This window comes from Trachurus japonicus, chromosome 18 (genome assembly GCF_045865225.1).
Source record: "Trachurus japonicus isolate A0001 chromosome 18, Traja_1.0".
Taxonomy (NCBI): Eukaryota; Metazoa; Chordata; class Actinopteri; order Carangiformes; family Carangidae; genus Trachurus; species Trachurus japonicus.
The window spans coordinates 21996511-22019173 of NC_140924.1; the positions used below are offsets into that span (position 1 = coordinate 21996511).

At 43.2% G+C, this 22663-nt stretch overlaps 1 protein-coding gene across 1 annotated transcript in view; it reads right to left on the reverse strand.

Annotated features, from left to right (window-relative positions):
* Positions 1-22663, reverse strand: part of rgs12a (regulator of G protein signaling 12a) — a 40193-nt gene that overhangs the window by 13151 nt on the left and 4379 nt on the right. Inside the window, exons 3-9 of the mRNA XM_085806293.1 lie at positions 22082-22174; positions 5326-5347; positions 3221-3390; positions 1764-1856; positions 1250-1393; positions 548-730; positions 281-431 (exon numbers count right to left, since the gene is read on the reverse strand). Of these exons, the coding sequence (XP_085662419.1) occupies positions 281-431; positions 548-730; positions 1250-1393; positions 1764-1856; positions 3221-3390; positions 5326-5347; positions 22082-22174 (856 nt within the window). The remainder of the gene's footprint in view (positions 1-280; positions 432-547; positions 731-1249; positions 1394-1763; positions 1857-3220; positions 3391-5325; positions 5348-22081; positions 22175-22663) is intronic.

Here is a 22663-nt window from a genome sequence, read left to right on the forward strand (position 1 = left end):
TCTTTGTGAATAATACTCTTAACTGAGCCAAAATGCCAGAGTTGCAACAAGTATGTTTTTGTCAGTGCACTAGTGGGAACACTTTGATCACTGCAGGGCAGCTGTGTTGCTACATGCCTCCCCCTGCATGTAGCTCATGGCAACCTCGGAGCTGGCAGCGATTTGGTGTCTTGTTCAAGGACACTTCAGCCCTTTGGAGGTTTGTGTATCGCAGAGGCTTTTAACAGTGGGGATGTTTGTAACTGGAAAGGCAAACGGGGCTTGTTAATTAATTTCTCACCGAGGTTAATGTCGCCAATTTCCTTCTTCTTTGGACCCTTTCCAAAGCTCCTGTTGCGGGACCACGAGAAGAAGATCCCGCGTTTCTTGTCGGCGCTTTCGTCTCGGCCGTCTTCAGTCAGCGACCTCCCTGACCTCTGCTTCCTCGCCTCCTGCGGGACGGAAGACAAACGAGATGTACTTAACCTGTCAGGCTGAAACTGATGACCGCCCCATAAATTTCCGCCACCGGTCCATTTAAGAAAACAGCCTAAATCTCAAGTGGCACCTTTTTGGGAGTGGAGAGGGTGGAGCGGTCGGAGCTGGCGCTGTGTTTGGACGGAGCCGGGCTGCAGGGAATCTGATACGGGTCGGGCAAAGGCTGGCCGTCCACCTCGGCGCGCATACACTCCTGGTAAAGGGAGGACTTGAGGAACCGGGAATAGCTGTCAAACTTCATCAGGTTGAAGATCTGGAGATGAGGAGAAAGAGGGAGGAGATCGTAAATATAAAAAATAAAATAAAAAACTGTGATGAATGATGAGACATAATGAAAGAGGGTTGGTGAAAGTGAGAAAAAGAAAATGAGAGGAAGAAGTGAGACGTGCAAAAAGGCAGGATGGGTACAGACGAGAAAATGACATAATGGAGACAGAACTGCCACTGTGAACATGTGCTTAGAGCTGATGTTATGACAGGTGTCTTGACTCTTGACATTTCACCATGCTCATCTGTGAGTAATTTACAGATCTTTAACCCACGAGTCTGTGTGTACAGTTTGCTCGAGATTGTCTGTGGGTGTATAGCAGTGTGTGTTTATCTCTCTGCTAAAGCCTCAGAGCCCTTTCATAAACAAACCGAGACGGCAAAACAATATGCTTGTGCAAAGCGACTAAAGGGAGAGAACAAAACCCCACTCCACATAATACTGTCAACACAAAGGTCTCCATCTGTGCTGTCCTTCAAACTGAACCGCCCTGCCTGTGTGTACCTGTAGCTGCTGGGTCTTGAACATGTCGGGCCGCGGGGAGGTGAGGACGTCGTCGGCCAGCTGGGCCTGGCTGTCGATATTGACCGGCATGGTGGCCTTGCTGGACAGGAAGCTGTTGTAGATCTCTCCTGCTCTCTGGGACAGCTGTGAGGAAGAGGTTCAGAGACACATAATTACAAACAAGACTATTAATTGGGCTGACCCTACGCTGTAATACAGTGATGTCAACCAAAATCAGTTTATTGAGTAAGAAGCAGAAAAACTAAAAAATAACTCTTCTACAGAGAGAGAGAGTTTATTATTCCTCTGATCAAAGATTTCTCCTGGATCCCTATTCTAAAGAAACAGCTGACTACTTTTAAATGTGTGACATGTGTTTTAACGTGGAAGCCACTGCTTATACAATTTTACCACAGTAGGTTTATAACAATGTCATGATCTGCCAGTCACACTGGACCACAGTATACAAAGCACACAACCATGACTGCAACTGTAGCAGCACACTGTGACTTACCTGCTTCTTATCAGTTGCAGGGACATGACTGAAGTATTCACAGGCCTGCCAGAACAAGATATTCTCCTCACTGAATTCTTTCTTGAGGAATTCCTGTAAAAACAGACAGTAAAGAAAAAAAGTTTCTATACGATCTGCAGCCGGTTTATCACTTTCTCCCCCTGCCAGTGGCTCTGTTTGTGTCGAGACCAGTGGTGAGGGAGGAAATTACTGGGTGTTATGTTGTGAACAAGGACTGGTGGATGTGTAGGCGCAGGATGGTGTGTGGGCGAGTGCAGCTCTGATCGGTGTTGAGGGAAGGTGAGGAGCGAGGTGGTTCTGAGGGGGCCAGAACTTAAGGTTGAGCTTTCTGAAGGTGTTGCAGGCTAAATTCAAACACACATCTTTTTTGTGGGAGGTACGGTAACAGAAAAGCCGGTACACACTAGGATGAGTATTGAGAGTTGTTTCTGAACTTAATGAACTTATACAGCAAAATGTAATAACTATGTGAAAATACTTCAACAAGATTTTTTTTTTTAATTTAAAAAAAAATATATTAATAGTTAAAGGGATAGTTCAACATTTTGGAAAATCGGCCCATTGCCATAATCCTTACAGTCTTAGGAGTATGTTTGTTACCTTTAATTGTCGGTGCAAGCTATTTTTAGAATGGCAGAGCAGAGCCGCGAGCTGCTCAGAGCTATGCTACGGAGGCTAATGGAATTTAAAGGTAATGAACCTACTGCTATGACTATAGGGATTATAGCAATAGGCCAATTTGCCAAAATATCCCAACTATCCCTTTAAATATGTATAGGCATAATGGGAAATAGTCAGATAATTCAGCCACACATCAGCTACAAATGTAAATTCATAGAGAATAGTTTTATTAATGCTAGCATAGCAACATATTTTTCTGCTCTGATAACAAATGTTAAAGGTGTACAGAAATGGCCGTTTGTCCTGTTTGTCGCGCCGAGTTGTCACGAGCTGCAACACGAGTTTACCCGAGTAAGGAAAACGAATTTGATTGGTCGTTATCGAGCGGGCGGGATATTCAAAGCTTGGGGCGAGACCAAGCTCCGTGTGTGTGTGCGTGTGTCAGACGTTTGAATGACGGATTAGGATCCAATATCAGTGGCTAGTGAATCGTGTACAGGCTGACGTATAATCCGTGCGCCTGCATTATCCAATGCGAAAAAAAAAACTACACTAAAATACACACTTTCATCCCGGATTTACTCAAAAATAGAATTTTGCACAAAGTTTGGCCTACATCGTCTGATAGATGAGTTATTACACTAATTTTATGACCCAGAGTGGGCTTAAATTCAATTTTCTTTTCTGTACACCTTTAACTCAAGACTAGATTTCACTAAAAACAGAATCAGTGAGCAGTATCTACACACTCAAACAACACACTGCTCTGCTTTATTCTTTCATCTCAAACTGGTGAAACTTTTTTCCCGGCTTACCGAGAAGTAGCGCACGGCCAGCGGATCCTGGAGGAGACGTTCAAAACAGGCGGCCCAGCTGGCCACGCGCTGCTCTGGGACCCCTCGGTGGCTGCCCGCTCCTGGAAGACTGCCATTGCTGTTCAGGCTGCTCTGGCTGCAGCATCCCTGCAACTGGACTCCGCTGTAGTCTGCAAGACCAGGGAGAGCAACGGGGAGGTTAGAAAGCTCTAATGTTTAGGGGGAGTTCCCACCAGAGGGAATATTATTGTTATCGTCAAGGCTGCTTTCAGACTTTTGTATTTCCCTTCGTTTTTAGCCCTTTATTTTCATGAAGGTTGGTTATGTTTGAAGTTTTAAGAAGGCCATTTGTAGCAATGTTGTAACAGAGCGCTATTATATTTTCCAAGAGCTCATCAAAGACACAATTTAAAAAAAAACTCCCACTATTAATAGACATCTTCAAAAGTAGGCAAGATTTTTTTGTTAAAAGTAAAAACAACATGCAGCAGACAAATAAAATAAAAAGGACGAGTTGTATAGGAACAAAATGAGACTCTAGTTTTTGCGCTAATGTCACTAACTCAACTACCAACTAAAACTCACTACAGTTTCAAGTTGAGCTTAGGGAAATTTGGGGATAAAGGAACAACATATAATGTGTCAGCAGTGTAACAAAGTCTTGATCCTACTGGAACAGATAACCAAGACACGATAACTGTAACATACACAACATGGATAGGACTAAAGGAGTTAAAGGAATGGCTCTTTGTTACACCTTTCTCCAGCAAATGTGACACAACAAGTGGACATCAAAGGTCAAAACATGTTGTGAGGGAAGTGTGGAGCACAGGGCGACACCGCTAAAGGGAAAGAGGGAGGGAGGGAGAGTGGCTGAGGATCCGGGAGCTGCTGGTCAACTAAACTAAAAGTGGGGGCCTGGGTCTGCACAGTACCTGCAATCATGGCGGCAGATGGCCACTTTAAAACTGTGTGCCGACCAATCAAGGAGCGCACAATAAAAAGACAAGAAAAGAAAAGAAATCACAGTAGGATCGGTTACAGATTCATAGTAGCTGTTGTTATTCTGCAGAGAGTTAAACTGGTTGGCATGGGCAACGGCTATTAACAGGCTGTGTCTTTGCAGATCAGGAGAGAAATGTTAGCTGGGTGAAGTAAGCTGCAGTGTCTTCATCTTCTGCAGGAGGTGTAGGTTGGATTCACACACAGATGGAGTTGTGAAATAAAAGCAGCGTAAATAGTCAATGACATCACTGACAGACAGCGAGGTCTTTCAGATTATGACTAATGTGGCCTCTACATGACCTTCTGAAAAAGTAGAGTAGGTCCTTATTCTGTGTTAGCATTTAACTCCACGAATCTGGGGGCGTGTTATTAAAATTCAACAGGCTTCCTGTCTTTTTTTCTACAATAAGGCCAAATGACAATTTTCCCTGTGTCTCTTTGGAGGCTGTTTGTACAGTTTGCTGACAAGCCATTTGTTTGGTCTTGGTTTAACCTATCAGGTTTGAAGCTTTGGGGATCTGTGTTTACCACATTGTGTGGAGCGCGGTTAATGAGATGGCTTTAGTGAGCAAACAGTCCTGCATGCCTGATCCACATCCACGGTGAAAAGAGCCGAGCCGCACTCCTCGCCGCAGCCTCGGTCAGCCTGTTAGCAAATGTTATTAAAAAACGGCTATGAAAAGGAGGCCCAGACAGCATGCAACGCTAGCACCGACTGTGACCCAAAACACGCTCGACAAACATCCTTTGTTAATGAGGCATGCTGCCTACAGTGAATACACCATCCTCACCCAGAAGTCTTTTTTTTTAATTATTATTAGACCGCTTTACTGAGCAACTACAAAGTTGAGCGTTGAGGGGAGAGAGCGAGAAATAAAAAATGCAGACAAATAAATGGACACGACACTGCGAGCTAGACAGGATGAAAAGGTCTCACTGTGTTAATAAAAAGAAATAATTAAGAAGAAAAAACCTTTAAACCTCTATTTTCTTAGAAATAATTCATGACCTAACTTTTAAAATCAAAAGGTTTGTGTTTAGGTGTGATATTCTTGTAAATAATAGTGTTTTTAAAGTAATAGTAAAAGAATGGTACTCACCACCATCTGAAGAAGCCACAGACTGAAAGAGAACAAAGAGAGACATGAGTGAAAAGCTGCTCTCATGACCTCCTGTGCTGAGACAAGAGACTGAGGACTCAGCTGATGGCAGCGTCTCTCCAGGCATCCAGCCAGTGGTAGCTCTGAGGTGTGTGTGTCTGTGTCTTTGTGGTTTGAATCTGAGAGTGTGTGAGTGAGTGTGTGTGAATGTGCTACTGGGAGACATTCATTTCTAAGTGGGTGGACCCCTGGTCGCCACCAAACACAGCTGTTCACACCTCCACACCGGGACCCACCCCTCATTTTATATTATCCTCTCACACACACACTCAGCCCCTGAATGTGTGCATTCCTGCTAACTGTTGTCACAAAGATCACAGCTCATCAAGGCAGAGCTTCTTGAGAGGCCATCACTGGCTGTAATGGCCCTCTTTTCACTTGCTAATTTGGGGGAATGAGTGGTTTATGCGTGTGTGGAGGCTCCTGAATAAAGGGGCAAACAGCACAATCACCCCTAGCGAGCATGGACATTTCACGGAGACAACTTTCCATAACTGGGTGTAATTATAGCTGAGGAATGATACTCAATAAAAAAAAGCACCACCCATGTCTGATCTCATGATGGCTAAACAAACACCTCCTCGCAAATTCCTCAATTAGTAATCACTGTCTCCGCATCGGGGCTTCTAAAAACCATGTTAACGTAATTTTAGGCCGGCTAATAAAGGGAGGTTTAATTCCTGAGCTGCGAGGCCGTCGTCGCAAATAAATTTAAATGCAGGGGGGAGGATATGAGAGGCACATCTTCGAGCTCGGTCCAAGAACACTTGAAAAATCGGTGCGTTGGAGGATTCGTCTGAAAAGGGGAGACTATTTCCAGAAGAGTGTTTTCTGAGCTGCCACTTCAAAGTGTGAATATTCAAGGCTGCTAATATATCTAACCGAGTCTCCTGTGAGCATTAGCACAGTTTGGGCTGTGGTGAAATTGCATAATAGTAGATTCTGGAGGTGTAATATCATTAGGAAGATGACACAAAAAATGGTGGATGTTGATTTAATGACTTCATCCATTTCTAATTTCTAACTTCCTCTGAATTCTGATGCAATTGGTGGTTCTCAAATGGGTCATTCGGCCCGAGAAACAAGTCCAGACATCTCCTGGAGCAGCTTATTCAGCTTGCCATCTGTACAGGCAGGGGGAAGTAGTCGCAGTCATGAGCACTGACGTGACGCGTTGTTCCATTTTGGGAACAACCACATGCAAAATCTCTATCAGACATAGACCACTAAACCACTAATTGTCCGTCATAGGCCTCTTTACAACTCTGTTGCTGCTGAGTCCAGCCCCGTATAGTCAACACCCAAAAAGCCGCCCCTTCTGTGGTGGCCAGCATGTGTACAGTAATCATGGGTGGGTAAAAGGATGAGGACCATCATAAAGCTGAAACAGAGGAGAGAGAAAAGAGAGAACACCCACTCCATCTGTCTGTTCCCCCCTTGGATCTAAAAAAAGCTAAAAACCATCTAACCTTTAATATATGGACTGTTGTGACTGTGGTTCATTTTAAAGGACGAGACAGACATCACACGCGGTGACGTAAACTTTGAACAAACAAAAAGGTTTCCAGGCTGAAGCTTTTAAAAAAAAAAAGAATAAAGTGCACTCATTCATTTTCCTTCTTAGATGACAAAGGATTTATATATATCAACATTTTGTAGGAGTTAAAATTCCATAGAGTTGCAACAAATCATACACACTCGTGTCAGAGGAGAATTATGTCAATGGCAAATGTGTCATAGGTTGAGTAAGCACGCCTAATCCTCTGAATGAATGAACGAATGAATGAATGAAGGAAATATTGCAACTGATCTCAGCAAGTGCGTCACATACTTATTAGATTATACTCCCAAACTGATGTACATTCCCAAATGGGTAACAACAAAGTAACAATTATTTTCATTACTGGGTGATTTGCTGATTTTTTTTTTTTTTGCCAATGACAGACTTAATTGTCTGTGTCACAACAGGAAGTTTTGAAAAATAATGAAAGAGCTGGTTTTATCCAACTGAGTACAAACCCAAAAGATGTGGCTAGATGGTAGTTTATAAAAGATACTTAGTTTACAGTGATATAAAACAGAAACAAAAAACCCTCACACTGAGAGACTGGAAACAACAAAAACATGGCTGTTTAGCCTCATATATGGCCTACACGATCAATAATTGTTGGTTAATAATCTGGGGATTAACTAATCAATAGACTGACTGATCGTTTTAGCCCTTTTCTTCCATACAATGACATCATTACACATGATACTTGTAAAGGTTGACCAGGCAGGGCTGGCAAACACATACAGAGTGTTTGTGGATGTTTGTGTGTATGAGGCTTCAGGGGTTAGACCACACACACCACTGTGTGTGTTTTTCAAACTCGTTATTGCTTCCTCGCTCACAAGTGCCCCCCCCCCCGACCAATGAGGCTGAAGCGATGACCCAGGAGCCCGATCACACACAACCCCTTCCTCTGTCGACACCTCCGGCGGTGACAACAAGCCAGTCCACTGTGGGTGGCTCTGCAAGTAGCACGGACCCTCTTTGATCTCTTTCATATCAGGGTTAAATTGGCAAATGTCCCATTTCCCAGTGGGGAAAGCCTCTGCAAGATGTCCACGTTATGTTGTCATCAACCAAATGGGCAAAATCAGGATTCGAGTCACAGTGGGCGCCCCCCTCTGTCTCTGAGGAGAGTGTGATTTGGCTTCTGCAGTGGGAAAACACAACTCTGGCTCTACTGTGGCACGGCCCCCCCAACGACACACACAGTCTGGCATCTCGAGACACCACATGACGAAGGAACGCTGATGATCACAGCGACAGATTTATGTGTACGATATGGAGTGAGACATCATGACTGGTAGACCACGCTTTCATCCCGTTTGAATAGCTGAAAGATAAACTCCATTCACACACATGTTAATGAGATCCTTAGAAACCTCTTAAAGACTGGATTTCAGATGTTTTAAAAGTGAGTTCTTTTATCTTTTGGGCTTGTTTAGGCATGTCCCCCGCTTTCCAAAAACTGGGTTGAGATGTACCCTCCTTTAAGACTTTGCCACACTCACATAAAATGAGAAAAAAAAAAAAAAAAACATCTTCAAAAAAAGTTTTACTTTCTTTCAAGTCAAGGCTGATTCTAGCGCCCCGCAAACAAACAACCACGAGTCACCGCGCCGCTTCAAACAGCTGTTCAGAGTGGGAGACAGACAACGAGCGACAAAGAGGGAGATTAATGAGAAAAACAGCTGACTGAACAAAAAGACTCTCCCCGCTTCATACGGAGGAGGTAGAGGAGGGTTGGTCGGTGAACCACAGTTTACTTACGGAGCCGAAGTTCCAGGTCCTCTTGAAGGAAAGTCTCTTTTTGAGACTCATTGTTCCCTAGAAGCTACACCAGCAGCACACCAGACAGAGTATGTGTGTGTGTGTGTGTGTGAAAATGCATACCTGAACACTCCCCACCCAAAAACTCTTGCAAACCATGTCTGTACAAGTCGGAGCGAGGGAGACGAAAGGGAGGGAGGGAGGGAGGAAAAAAAGGGAGCAAGAAATTTGACAAGGTACTGGACAGAAAGGAAGAAAGAGGAGGAGAGGGAGAACGGGGAAGAGGAGGGGGGGGTGTGAAGGAGGAGAGAAAGATTTCCTTACTCCGCAGCTGTTGCCATGGCAACCCACCTGACAATACATACAGCCTGTGCCACAGTGGCATGAAGGAATCAGATGAATCAACCCCCCCCCCCCCTCCTTGTCCTCCATTTATTCCCCTCACAAAAACACACACACACTCACTATGTCAAAACCACACTGCAACCCCCCCCCCCCTTTTGTTTCCAGTCGGGGAACTCTCTCTTTTTTCTTTCAAGAGAGAAAAAAAAATACTCGGTCAGTTAAAATTGAAACCAGATGAATTTTTGTTTAATCAAAATAAAAGTTTGGTGAACTCTTGGGCTTCATTACCCGCTGTCACAGAGCTCCATTCTTACGCCCCGGACGGTAATCGAGTCAATTGGTGTTTTCTGCTTGCAATTTAGCTCATGTACCAGAAAAAGATTTATTTTTTTATTTTTTATTTTTTATCCTGGCATCACTCCTTGTCTCCGCTGCAGTACTGTGCCTCCACATATCTGGCAAATCTCTGCAATCAACATGCCAACTGTTTTTGGAGACCAACTATTATTCTTATAGCATGGGTGGTTTCATTCTCTGAGGTTTTTCCCGTGGCAAACGAGCGAGCATTCTTCTGACTTAATTTTGCCGTGAATAATGAATGAGATACAGTGTTTATTAACAGCCTGTTTTTCATGGTAGATTTCTCACATTTAATTAGGTTTTTATACGGTCTATCACTTTTGGAATTGGATGTTTGCCATATGTGCAGGTCTGTGTTTCTGGTTTTTGGAAGGGGGGCAACTGCAGATGACATGTTAGTCATACACCGGAGAGGTGTATGTGTGTGTGTGTTCATGTATGTAAACACGAAAGAGAAAGCGCACACGAGGACAGAGCGAGAGAAAAGGTCTCTGTGCTTCAAATGCAGTAGTTTTTATAGTGTTTGTATTGGCACTGAAATAGATGTGAACTGTAATCTGGATAAATAACAGTGAACATGTTTGGACAGTGGCTCTTTAAAGGCTTTCATATGTTCCACTTGATTGCACACACAGAAATTGACAAGTACAGTAGCTGTGTAACAACTGAAGAACGAGAGGTTGAGAGAAACACTCGTACCCTGCTTACCTTCACACCTCCACACACCTGGTAAACCACCTGGTGTGAAGTGAGTGTCATTGTCAAATTGTGCATTTTGAAAAGTTGGACAAAGCCTTCCCAATTTCACTATCAGAACAAGGGTTTCGAGGTCTTTTAATGGACTCTGGGTTAACGAAAAATAAATCAAAGCTGTGCTGGTAGTGGGGAGTGTTGCTGTAGGCAGCGAAATACGATCCAGGACGTCCAGTTTTAGTGGAGTTTGAAGGACAGGTTTTAAAAGCTCGTCACGTGCCGAAACACTGCACATTTCTAGGGAGAATTTTTCAACCCTGGAAAGTTACTACGATGACAATCATTTTGTCTTTTGTCTCAATGAATGACAATCCAATCCAGGAACACAGTCGAAATCCAGTTTTACCGAGCACCAAGTATTGTCTCCTACTGTTTTATTTCCATATTAATGTTTGCTTGATCTTTTTCTTTTTCTGTATCTCGACATCATTGCGAATGAGGGAAACCTCGATGATTTTCGAGGCTTAAATAAAGGTTGGATAAAGATGATGATGATTCACATTTCAAAGCACTTCAGCAGAGATGTGTGCTTACTAGGGCTGAACAACTAATCAAAATATAATGGAGTTCATAAGAGTTTGGATACTACAGTAAAATGTGTTGCAACGTACTATAAATACACCATGGTGGTGCTACTGAGAAACCCAGGTCCACACATAATATTCTCTACACATAAAGGAAGATGCTTGTTCACTAAAATCATCACACATCATCATATATCACAATATTTATACTTTTTTCAGTGAAAATGAAAACTAAACATGACCACTCCAAGTGATATGACTCATGTCTCAAATGCAATACCTGCCAAAACAATCACAATGTGTTTTCCTTTCTCTTTTTTGTGTGCATATCCCTTAGCCCCATGTGCTTAATATCTGACTGACCAACACAATACACTGCCAGATGCCAATTTTCTTTTTTTTGTTTGTTTTTTTGATGAAGCTCTCTCTCTACACCTGCTACGTCCATGCAGCAGTCTGACTGGAATGATTTAGACAAGTGCTCGTCTCATGTGATGCTGACACGATGTCGGTCTGAAGGTGGCCTGATTATCCAATCAACACCTCATCTAATGCATTTGGGACCTAAAGAAAACAAAGCTGTGTTCTACTTTCTCCTTACATGTTACCTAAAGCTTAAAGGGATAGTTCACCCAAAATTCAAATTTCTCATTATCTACTCACCCTCATGTCAACTAAGAGCTGTGAGAATTTTCAGAGTCCTCCGTGCCTTCTCTGAGTTACAGGGGGGCTCAGCGCAGCACTGCATATGACGGTTGCGAACGGAGCTCACTTTTCTTCGTCCAAAAAGACACACCAAAAAACATCCAAATACCCCCATAGTGCTCGTCTGTAATGTCCCTCTTGTATTGACGCCCCAACATGAGAAATCATTCGAAAAAAAATTAAATAAGTATATGTTTTAAGCTTGTTTGTAGCGGAAGCTCCCAGTGTTGCTCTTCCTAGTCCGTCCAAATCTCGCACGATTTACATTGACACCCAGTTCACGGCTCCGCAAATCGTGTGAGATTCCGGCAGAGCAACATTGGGAGCTTCCGCTACAAACAAGCTTAAAACATATATTTATTAAATTTTTTTCGGAACAATTTCTCATGTTGGGGCTGCAATACAAGAGGGACATTACAGACGAGCACTACGGAGGTATTTGGATGTTTTTTGGTGCGTCTTTTTGGACGAAGAAAAGTGAGCTCCGTTTGCAACCGTCATATGGACATGCAGTGCTGCACGGAGCCCCGCTGTAACTCAGAGAAGGCACGGAGGACTCTGAAACTTCTCCCAGCCCTTAGTTGACATGAGGGTGAGTAGATAATGAGTGAAATTTGAAGTTTGGGTGAACTATCCCTTTAATTTTGTGTACACATTGCATTCACAAAGAAAAGGGGAAAAAGACTGTGCCAATAATCAATTTCACCTCTCTTCTGGGTGAGCGTGTGAAGCGCTTTTGACGGACTTTACCGTCCCACAATGCAAAGCATCAAATAAATGGAGGAGCTGTGTGAAAACTAATTGTAGGCAGCGTTGATACAGCTCCAGGAGCATCTCAGAAATATCTAATAACAAGTTAACTCTCGGGAGAAGATTGACTATGCTTCCCAAATCTGAATTGGCAGTGACTTCACAAAGTCACAGTTTGATATTCTTGGGAGTGTAAAATGGTATTCATGTAAAACACTGCGCTATGCAGATAATCACATTGTATGCACTACCACAGGCAGAACGTGTTCACCTTCCTGCGCAGATAAAAATCTACTATGCAGTAATTAGAGGCTATTTGCGGCGCTGAGCTGAGTCACCCATAACTGTGATCACAAAATCACAGGACAAAGAAAAGAGTTTGGCTCAGCCCTTCAGCTCTTCTTTTGCCCTTTGACACCCCTGAGGCAGAGCGTTCACTGCAGCCAGGTGAGCACGGCTAGAAACAGACAACAAGAGCAAAGCATGTTGGGACTTTTCAGACAAAATGCCTCGAGGAAAAGCATTTTTCAGCTGCTTGCTGCGGAACTCTGGAGTCCGTTGCCACGAAGTAAAAAGGCTTCACATGAGCTCATGAGCCTCCACATGATTTAATCAATTTGGGAAACTTTTTTCTAAGACAGACTGTGCAGTGACAATACGCACAGCTTGTCATAAGACCTAACTAATTGCATGTCAAGTTCTCCATCAGGCAATCTTGACCGAAGACGGAAAATAATCTGGACCTGCTATCTGCCGCAGACGACAAACTATTCCCTGAAAATAACATCAAGAAAGAGCCTTGCAACTTCCTTTTGAGGGAGGGAGGGAGAGGGTGCGGCGACTGATAAGAGGGAAGAGACATTTATTTCCCAACCAAGCAAGGAGTGCGGGAGAGAGAGAGGGAGTCGGACTGATTTAGAGAATTATAAAACTCCTCTGACAATATCTAAGTGGAGACAAGAGACAACCTTGTGTATGATCGTTGTCGGGTTAATAAAAAAGTGAAGTTCAGTGTTTTAACTATGGGAAATCTTGTTTGTCACCACAAAACTGCCAGATACTCTATCGCGTTAGCAAGGATCTGATGAGGTCAGCATGCTTATGAGATGCTAACAGATCAGGAATGGTAAACAACATGAGCACAATTAGCATCCGTCTGGGTTTTGGCATGTGTATTATGTCTATAGATCTCAAGCTGTGAAACTCTATATTGAGTCCCTTCAGACAAAAAAAATGTATTTTTCATAACTTGTACAGAACATCCTAATAGTTCACCTCCGTCACTCTCCATTAGGAAAGTATAGGGAAATATTTCTCACAAAAGCCTGAGAAATAAAATACTCAATGTCAGTTTCAATCTTGAAATGATTCAGCTCTTACCTTCACACACAGCTTATCCTGGATTTGAATATTAGATTAGATGCAGTGGTGTTGAAATCCATGTAACACAACTGAACAGTAAAAAAAAACTTCCCTAAAAAATTAAGCCATGTAAGGGTTTGATTTCACAAACACACAAACTGGAAGGCGGGGAAGAAAAACCATCCTTTGAATGTCTTTGTCACAATTATTGTCTCACCTGACTGGCAGGTCCTTTACCGAAACCCTGACCCTAACTAAAAGAAGAAATTAGAAAATGTGTTTTGGCAGGCAAGAGTTTCGGATGTGAAATTCATCATGTTGTGTGTTTGTGTACAGATGAGACTACACTTAGGCACTGGAGTGGGAAGCCAACATTTTAGTTGTGATTTAATTATGTTGATCTCTGAAGAGCTTAATTAAAAAAAAAACTAATCTTATAAAAAGGGTTTTTATGTTGATCAAGATCCCACCTCAGACGTTAAAATAAATCACGCTAGGTGGATGCACGTCTGGCCCCGGATCGTGAGCCGTGTAAATAGACCAGACTTGTGTCGAGGCGGCTTTTAAAATGTAATCCTCTCGGTAAACAAATGAGTTGCTCTCAGTATCTTTAAAGACATGAGTGATTTGCATGCAAACAGAGGCCATCGTCATCGTCACAGTGCATTTCATCTCTTAATCCCCTCTGATCAGCAGTAATCTACTGCCTGTTCCCAAAACTCCGACTGGTTAGCCGCAGCAGATGGGTGCAGGCCTGCTCTTGTCTAGATTAAAGTGGCATTACTATGATTTGTGCATTCCTGCGCGCGCGTGTCTGTTAGCCACTTGTTGCTGATAAAAAACCTGACAGGGTGTGCTAGCATTCATCTGAGTGGATATGTTTACCCTTTTCCCTTTGCTGCCCTACTTCTCCCAGGGTCATGAATGTGGTGCTTTCACCAATATCAGATTTTGTCTTACCCAATATGAATTCTGATATCAACAGATTTTAACTCTGCCTGAACCCGTCAGCTCACATATTTTGAACTCACTGCTCACTACTACTCATGTCTGTGTAAGGAAGCCTAACTTTAACTCCCTTTGTGAGTGACTAAAGGGGAATAGTGGCTTGATCAATGACAGGGTGGTTTTGGGAAAACACTACACAAACTAAGTAACAAACAATACAAAAATACATTTGATTTGTAAGGCACAGCTGAACCCCCTCGAAAATAGAACAACTTCAGAGAAAGAAACTAGAAACAGTGACCACGACCCCTCCCATCTCAATTTATTGTCATAGAGAAAAGGCTGCGCTCACATGAGCCTGGAGGGCTTTAGGTGGGTAAACCACATAAGATGCCACCACACCCTCTGACTGCTCTCCTCGTCCATAAAAAACACCAGAAATGGACTTTCCAACCTGAAACCTGACACTTATAATTAGCCCTGTGAGTCCCCCCCCAGGTTTTCCACCGAGCTACATGAAAGCTTAGCGCACGCTGTTTTGAAAAGTCTTGGGTGCTTTGGGTGCATTTGTTGGGTAATGATAAGGTCAGGATATGAATGAATATCTGCCCTTTTGGGGAATGTACAAGGCCATACGCTGCCAGTGACAAGCAACGGACACAATCCTTTACTTTCCGTGCAAGTAAGTTTTGTAATCATCTTGGTCATGCACAAAACCTGAGGTGGCAAGTTAAACCAAACTTAAGGGTGGCACTGAGTCACTACTGGCATTTGGCAAGATAACGAGCTCATGGCAATGTTCACAGAGGTGGAAAAAAAAGCAGTTGGGGACTCAAAAATGGTGTGATGCCTTGTGAACACACACACCCTTCCTGGGAAAAGCTTGTTTTATTCATCTCTGTCACATGTAAATGACAGTGCCGGTCCCCCCCTTTTCCTAAGCATACAGTATATTTCACAATATGCCATTCATTCATTTGTACTACATAATTTGCATCTCAGGGCAACATTTTCATTTACTACCTTGGGAAACAGCATGACACATGGGGCAGGACAAAACACGAACAATATATGGCCTTTGACTCAACCTGAAGCAAGGATATCGTGCAATAACGGCGCCATATAAGCATAAATATCATGTTTATTTATGTTGACGACAGGATGAAGATGTTTATGAAAATACCTCATCAGGGAAAGTTAGTGTTTACGTTGTCAAAGTAGACTGCCAAGCCAATCCCTCACAACATCACAGGGAGAGTAACTTGGCTGCCCCCAATAATCCATGTTTATGATTTCCACAGTGCGAAACAGACAAGACCTTGGCCTGATTTCGCAGCATCTTTTGCCAACACAAGGCCAAAACGATACCGGTTGCATTCAGCTTCCCGAAGCCTTCCTGCAATCCCCTCCAGTTAAAACAAGACAGCCTTGTCTTCTCTCTCTTGGCGTCTCAGCCATGAAGCAAGCGTAACCCCGGCGTTGTCTGAACTACAGGTGTGTGAGGTAAACAGTACGAAAGACGAGCAGCCCATGTATCGGAGACAAGTCTGAACTGTTACCAGTGAAGGTGATAAAAGACTTTGGCAGTTCTGAAGCCATTCCTCGTTGAGTAACCTCCACACCCTTGGCAGCAGATTCCCCTTCAGTGAAGCAGAGACATTTAATAATAGTATGTTTGAGGAAGGTAAACAGTGAGTGTGGAATGAATCATTTCCAGGGGTTGTGTATCACATCCATAGACATCCTGGTTCTGACAGCTTTTCCTATAGCCAATCAACAGGGGGATGTTGAGGAGCTCTGCGGTTAGCTGAAAAGATATATCATAATCATGAATGTCGATAGATGATGTCATGGCGTTGGTGTGAGAGCGGAGCTGCAGCGAAGTCTCGGTCCAGAGATGGAGAGGCAGCGGGTATTTTCCGTGGTTACAGCTTGGTCAAATAGCAAACTCAGCAAACCACAGCCACATCTGGTCATCTGGTTATTGGCTGTTGCATATTCATACGCGGAGCAGCAGCAGCTGGACAGCTAAATAACTTCTACTCAAGCTTTGTTGTGTTAATGTACTGTTTTTCCAGTTAGTGGGTTTGGAGAGAGGAGTCTATGTAATTTGCAATAAAAAAAAACTCTTGCAGGAGGAAGGAAAGAAGAGAAGGAATCATCGTGGAGAGACATTTAGAAAATGTCAGGCTGCTTAGTCTTTGCATCCTATAATGCTAGCCTAAGGACACATTTCGTGAGCGCAACTGTCCACCCACACTCCAGAACCGGCCATGTGATGTCAGTGAGATAAAAGTGCTTCGTGTTCGCCTGCGTCTGCTGCTGATCCACAGGAACACATTCTCTCAAGTTATAGCACCCACATCAAAAATAGCGAGAGAAATGTATATAATGAGGCATGCCATCTAAATTTAGCAAATGACACCAAAACACAATATTAATCATCATAACGCCACTTGATAGTTGCTTATGTATGTTTAATTTGCATCATAGTCCTCACACAAAAAAAACACACACACACACACATATTTTCTTAAGCTTGCTCTGGAGATGAGTGAATAATGATGGTGAATCAGAGCAGGGACATGCCTGCACAATGCCAGTAGTGGCGAGGTAAACCCACAGGCAACCATTTCAAGTTCAGACTGAACCACCGCTGTAACACGACGACCTCAAACACACAGCGCTAGTGTACGTTCACTGAGGATTTGATTCTGTCCAACAACAACGACCTCTCATCTGCTTCTCTCGCACTGAATCTCACTTCTTCCAATGGCACCAACTGACTTGCCAAAAAAAAAAGGGGGTCACTTCTCAGGGCGAGCGCAACAGGGCGCGCTTCATTCAAAGGCCCCATACAGTTTTTCAAGAATAATCCTGGGTCACTTCATAAAAACCCTTTTTAACATATCGTCTAATTTAAAGTCAGCATGCATCCCGATATGTGATGTTAGAGCACATTTTGCAGTAGACAGCGGCGCTGTGTGTACCATAAAGCACATGAGGATTCGGCTGGCACTGCTCAAAACATTCCACTGACAGACCACACAAGCTAACCACTGTATGCCGCTCAAAAGGCTACAACAGGAGCTACAAAGAGCCCAAAGAAGGAAAAGTTAACGGTGGCAGGGGAGGATACCACCAGTGTGAGAGATGAAGATGGCATCAGCAGAGAGAAGAGCGGCGGAGACGGACAAAATGAGGAAGACTTAAAAAGACTTACTGAGTTGAGAGTTAAAGTTTGCTCCATGTATGGCACTGCGTGCGTGCGTTTGGCTTTCTCTTCAGCGCTGCTCCACACACCTGGTGTGTGTGAACGAGTCCATCCGCTGGAGCTCCGCGGTGCGTGTGCGAGTCAATGTTTGCAGTGAAGAGAGACAGAGCTCAACGGGGGAGGAGAGAGCGTGGAAGAGAGCCGAAAATCCTGACAGCTACTGGGAGTTCAAAAGCTCCCTCTCTCTTCCTTTGCTGCCGGTTCCTCTCTCTCTCTCTCTTTCTCTCTGCTGCTCTCTCTCTCTCCCTCTACCCCCTCCTCTCTCTCTCTCGTTGCTGTAAATTCCACCTCTTTCCCTCTCTGTTTACCTCCCTCCCCGTCTCTGTGTCTTCATGCCTTCTCTTGGTTTCTGCTACGCCCACAGGATAGATCTATTACCCACAGGCGTGCAAACAAGAGCTGCTAATGTCTCCACACCTAAAAGGAGAAACTTCACACTGATGGAGCAAAAAAAAAGAAAAAAAAGGTGCCCCAAATTTCCCAGCAGGCGCCGGGAGTACGCCTGAATAAAACAGTGTGCATAATAAACTCACAGGTCACAATAACAGATGTTTTCACATGCAGCAACACATCAGAAGACAAGGCACAGCAGCCGGCAAATGGTGTCATCGCTGTAAAGTTGAACACGCCGTCATCTGCAAAGCATCACGGGCGGCAAAGCATCTGTTTGGAGCTAAAAAAAATCAAGGAGTCTGTGACGATGAAGAAGAAATCGGCTCATAGCGGTGGAGCTCTGGGATGTGGGGGCATTTTCAGTATGGCTCATGGAGGTGCCAAAGCTGCACATTCTTCAACATGCCCAAACATAAGAGGATCTGACAACAAAACGCTCAGCATACATCAAAACACTTCCCCATCACAAGATGCGGAGAGAAAACGAATCAGCAAGAATTATAAAGCAGTTTCTCCCACTGCTGAGCCAGAAAGGCACACACATACAATCGAAGCATGTCCAAAAGCACGAGATTATATGTATGCTATTCTGACTTGGGTGCGTGGGTTGCGAAAGCTACGTGTCAGAGCCTTTGTAATGTGAAGAAAAATAACAAGCATCATTTGCTCATTCCTCTGCAAGCCACTGTGACGCACACCGCCGACCATGGAAAAAGCAACACGGCCTCACGCGTCCAAATTGTTCTGGGCTCATCCGCAACATGTAGCGAGGCCACGATCCAGGGGTTATCCGCAAGGGTCTGACCCCCGAGCGCTGATGGTGAACTCCAAAATAGTCTCACAGTGTCCTTGTGAGTCCAGATGTGTGCACCGACTGAGAGCTTATCGCATTTTTTCATGCTACACTTGCCATGAGAAGAGTCCTTCAATGACATCCTTCGAAAGGACACACGAGTTAGGAAGTGCAGCAGAAATCAAACACTTCAAAACCCCTTCAAGTCTGTACCTGCACTTCAAACAGTCAAGGTCAACAGTTTAGATTGATAGGTTGATCACTCTATATCTCTATTCCCTCTGAAGTGGAGCAGAGAATTCAACAGAGAATATCTCCCATGCTCTACTTACCTGATACATGATGATGTTATAGATTCCAGTATTGAAGCTTGTGTCGATGTTGCTTCTAACAGTAAACACAACTGATTCTCCAACTATAAACCCCTGCATTTAGTAAGGACATCATAGGTAATGCCAATGGATGGGCTTTGGTTTGCTGTGGCAGGGGTGCGCTATCTGATACCTGACCATGAACTCAGGGTGAAGCCCTTGAAATGAGAGCCCCCGGGCCAAGTGCGAGGTGAGGATCTAATTGCCGTTGACAGCCATAAAGCATTCCCTATGGTGTAATGTCTCAGAATGTATAGGCCCACGACGACCCGCCTGAAAAAGTAGACGGCTTAAATACCGTTGCCTTGTTCGAGGCCGTCTGAATAACTTTGAGTTGGATGCAACCATAAGAAACTTTTGTTGGATGCTGCTGTCCTTGAATAAGTAGGGCCCGGTCGATAAATTGTCCATTTAATAACACCAAATTACAGCATGGAAACTCTGAAGAGATGTCTGTAGTGATTTAAAAACAGTGTTGGCAGTACATCGTTTGGTAAGGACATATCTGAGGTAGTATCTTTTAACTGAAGAAAATCAAAAATGTTTGTTTTATGTTATGGGTAGCTAGCTTTTCTGCTGTTAACTTTTTTTTTAAATCCTCAAATTCGCCTCAAAAACTCCAGTACCACTTGCAGCACTAATTGGAAACATCTATAACTTGCCTTAGGGATTATACAGTCATACAAATTTTACCAAACATCCAAGGGTACAAAATCTTGGACCACTTGCAGACTTTTGGACAGAGGGAAATTCACTCCTTTGACAACTGCAGTCAATATGGCTGTGAACGAAGCAAACAAAAGAACACCTCTGTTTGCACAGCAGTAAATATATTCAATTTTATAAATGTAAATACATTCCTACCACTGTTTTGACAAAAACGGATCTTTCCCTCACAAGAGATTATTAAATGTTCTTCTTTTTGGCAACAAAAAGTATCTTATGTAAACCAAAGAAATGCAGTGATTTACCTTTAGCAGGAAGCATTAATCCAGCTTGCTAAATTCAGACTTTCTTAGCTTTGCTGGGAGAGACAAAGCAGTCCAGCAGTCAAATCTGCACAATGTAAATGTCTGACATTCATAACTAAATAATTCCAGCATCAAAATCCAAGTCTTGTTGTTTAATTGAACACAAACTATCATTATATGGACCCCCACAAGGTATTCTACATAAAGCAAACCAAAGTCAGTCCTTTACCCACTTACTCTACCATCGGCATGTCAGAGGTGGATTATGTGCAGAAATCATATTACCCATGATGCTACCACACAAAAGGAAAGTATTTTTGACATTACTGGCACTTAGGGTTATAGGCCATCTCTTATTACCAAAGCAGCCACATAACAGAGGTGAAGGACTGGTATTACAGGTGAGAAGGTGAACTCGGTACAATACTATAAGTGTGAAAACATCCAGCTCTCCATCAAGCCAATGCTGTTTTGTTCCATGGAAAAATAGTTCCACCTTCTAAGTGTAAAATAGAAATCTGATTACAGTAGCCCGAGGCTACCCAGTTCTCTGTACTTCGAAATTGAACAAAGAACAGGGATAAATATCTGATAACAAACCCCTGGAAAACAAGTGTATCAGTTGTCAGCGATGACGGTAAGCTCAAAATTAGTTTGACTCTTGACAGATGCAACATAATTAGCGACTGCAAGGAGGCCATAGCCATAGCAACTGAATATGAAACACCAACAAAACACCAACAAAAACACACAGTGAGGGAGTCTCCATACATCAGCCAACTTGGAGCTCAGAAGCAAAGCAAAAAATACATTGTAACATCATAAGTCACAACCTAAAAGTGCAAACCTCCTCCAATTTGACCACTCAGAAGAAGAATATTTAGTATTTGTAATGTTTTTATAAAAGGACCTGAGCATAGCGTGGTCTTAGTGATTACAGTAAATCAACAAGACACAGAAGTTGTGGTTTGCAAGCAGAACGTCTGCAGCTGTTGTAACCTTTTATAGCCATCTTTAAATCCTTAGACTATATATCTGGGACAGACCTGCTCAGAACTGGCGAGCTTTTTTAACAACAGCACTGTTTTGTGTGTGTGTGTTGGGAAAATCCTGAGGAGGAGATTGGTGGCATGCCTCTTTGATTACAATGTGTGGTCTGCGGGTGTGTCTGTGTGTGACTAATGCGTGGATATACAGTATGCCATTTTTTGGGGGTTTGTTTTTGTGTCTTCTCTTGTGCATTCAGAAGCAATTATAAGCCGAAGGAACAGTGTGCGTGTTTTTTATGAATGTGAATCAGTGTGCATGAGTAATGCATGCATGCGGAGGCCATCGGAGAAAGAGTTCCACAGCGACATTAATATGAGAGAATGTGGGCACGATATTCAGTCGTGCAGCAGTGCTCATTAGCGAGGCCAAACAAACAGGGCCATGCCTCTGGCCGCGCACAAAGACCACTCTGTGAGCCGCCCCTTCCACAAGTTTAGCAGCAAATGCAGAGTTCAAGGCAACGGAAATGAAAGGTTAAAAAAGAGCTCAAAGTGGAGCAGAGTGAGAAAGGGGGGGATGGTTCACCTTAATGTCCACATTAGTGAGGTTGACCAACTTTTCTGCAAATACAAGCCCAACAGAATGGGAATTACATAAGACTGTCAGACCGTGAATTAAAATAAATAAATAAATACTGAAATGAAATTGAAACTGCTGAGGATTTCCCATGTGGGGAAAAAAAAGCGGTGCACTTCACACAAACTGTGACACTGTCTATCATTTTAGAACAAAAGGCTAAATCTTTGAAGTTAAAAAACGAATATATATTTCATACCTCAAGGTCATCCAGCGATCGTGCCAGGCTGAGACGTTTGGAAGAGCGCCGTTTCGAGGCACGAGCAACACCCATACCCCAAAACCTGGAGCCCTGTCAAAAACAAAGGCGGGATGGATAAGCAAAGACACAAAGATCGATACAACTGACAGCTTGTCAATACTGTTTCCTTCGATAATTGCATTCTAGACAGCAGTTTTGAGGTTAGCATATTGCACATCAATAGCTCCAAGTTACTGTGATGAATTTTAAATCAACTGAACTGAATTTAACTTTATTGTCATTATAATTGCGTATAATCAAACATGATGGATGGAGAGAAAATGTAAATGTGACATTAGCAAAAAGAGAAGTGAGCATGAGGTATGAGAGGTGAGAAAAGGCTGAAAATGTCAGAATTTCTACCAGATTTGCCCATTAAATATTCTATATTTATGTATAATGGCAAACTGGTCACATAAAGGTTAACCTGCACAACTACCCTGTTTCCTAATTACCAAGATAGACACACTTATTCACAGTCTGTCAATAATCACCACTGGAAATCAGCTCTGCTTGCCTATCACTTAAGAAATGACAATA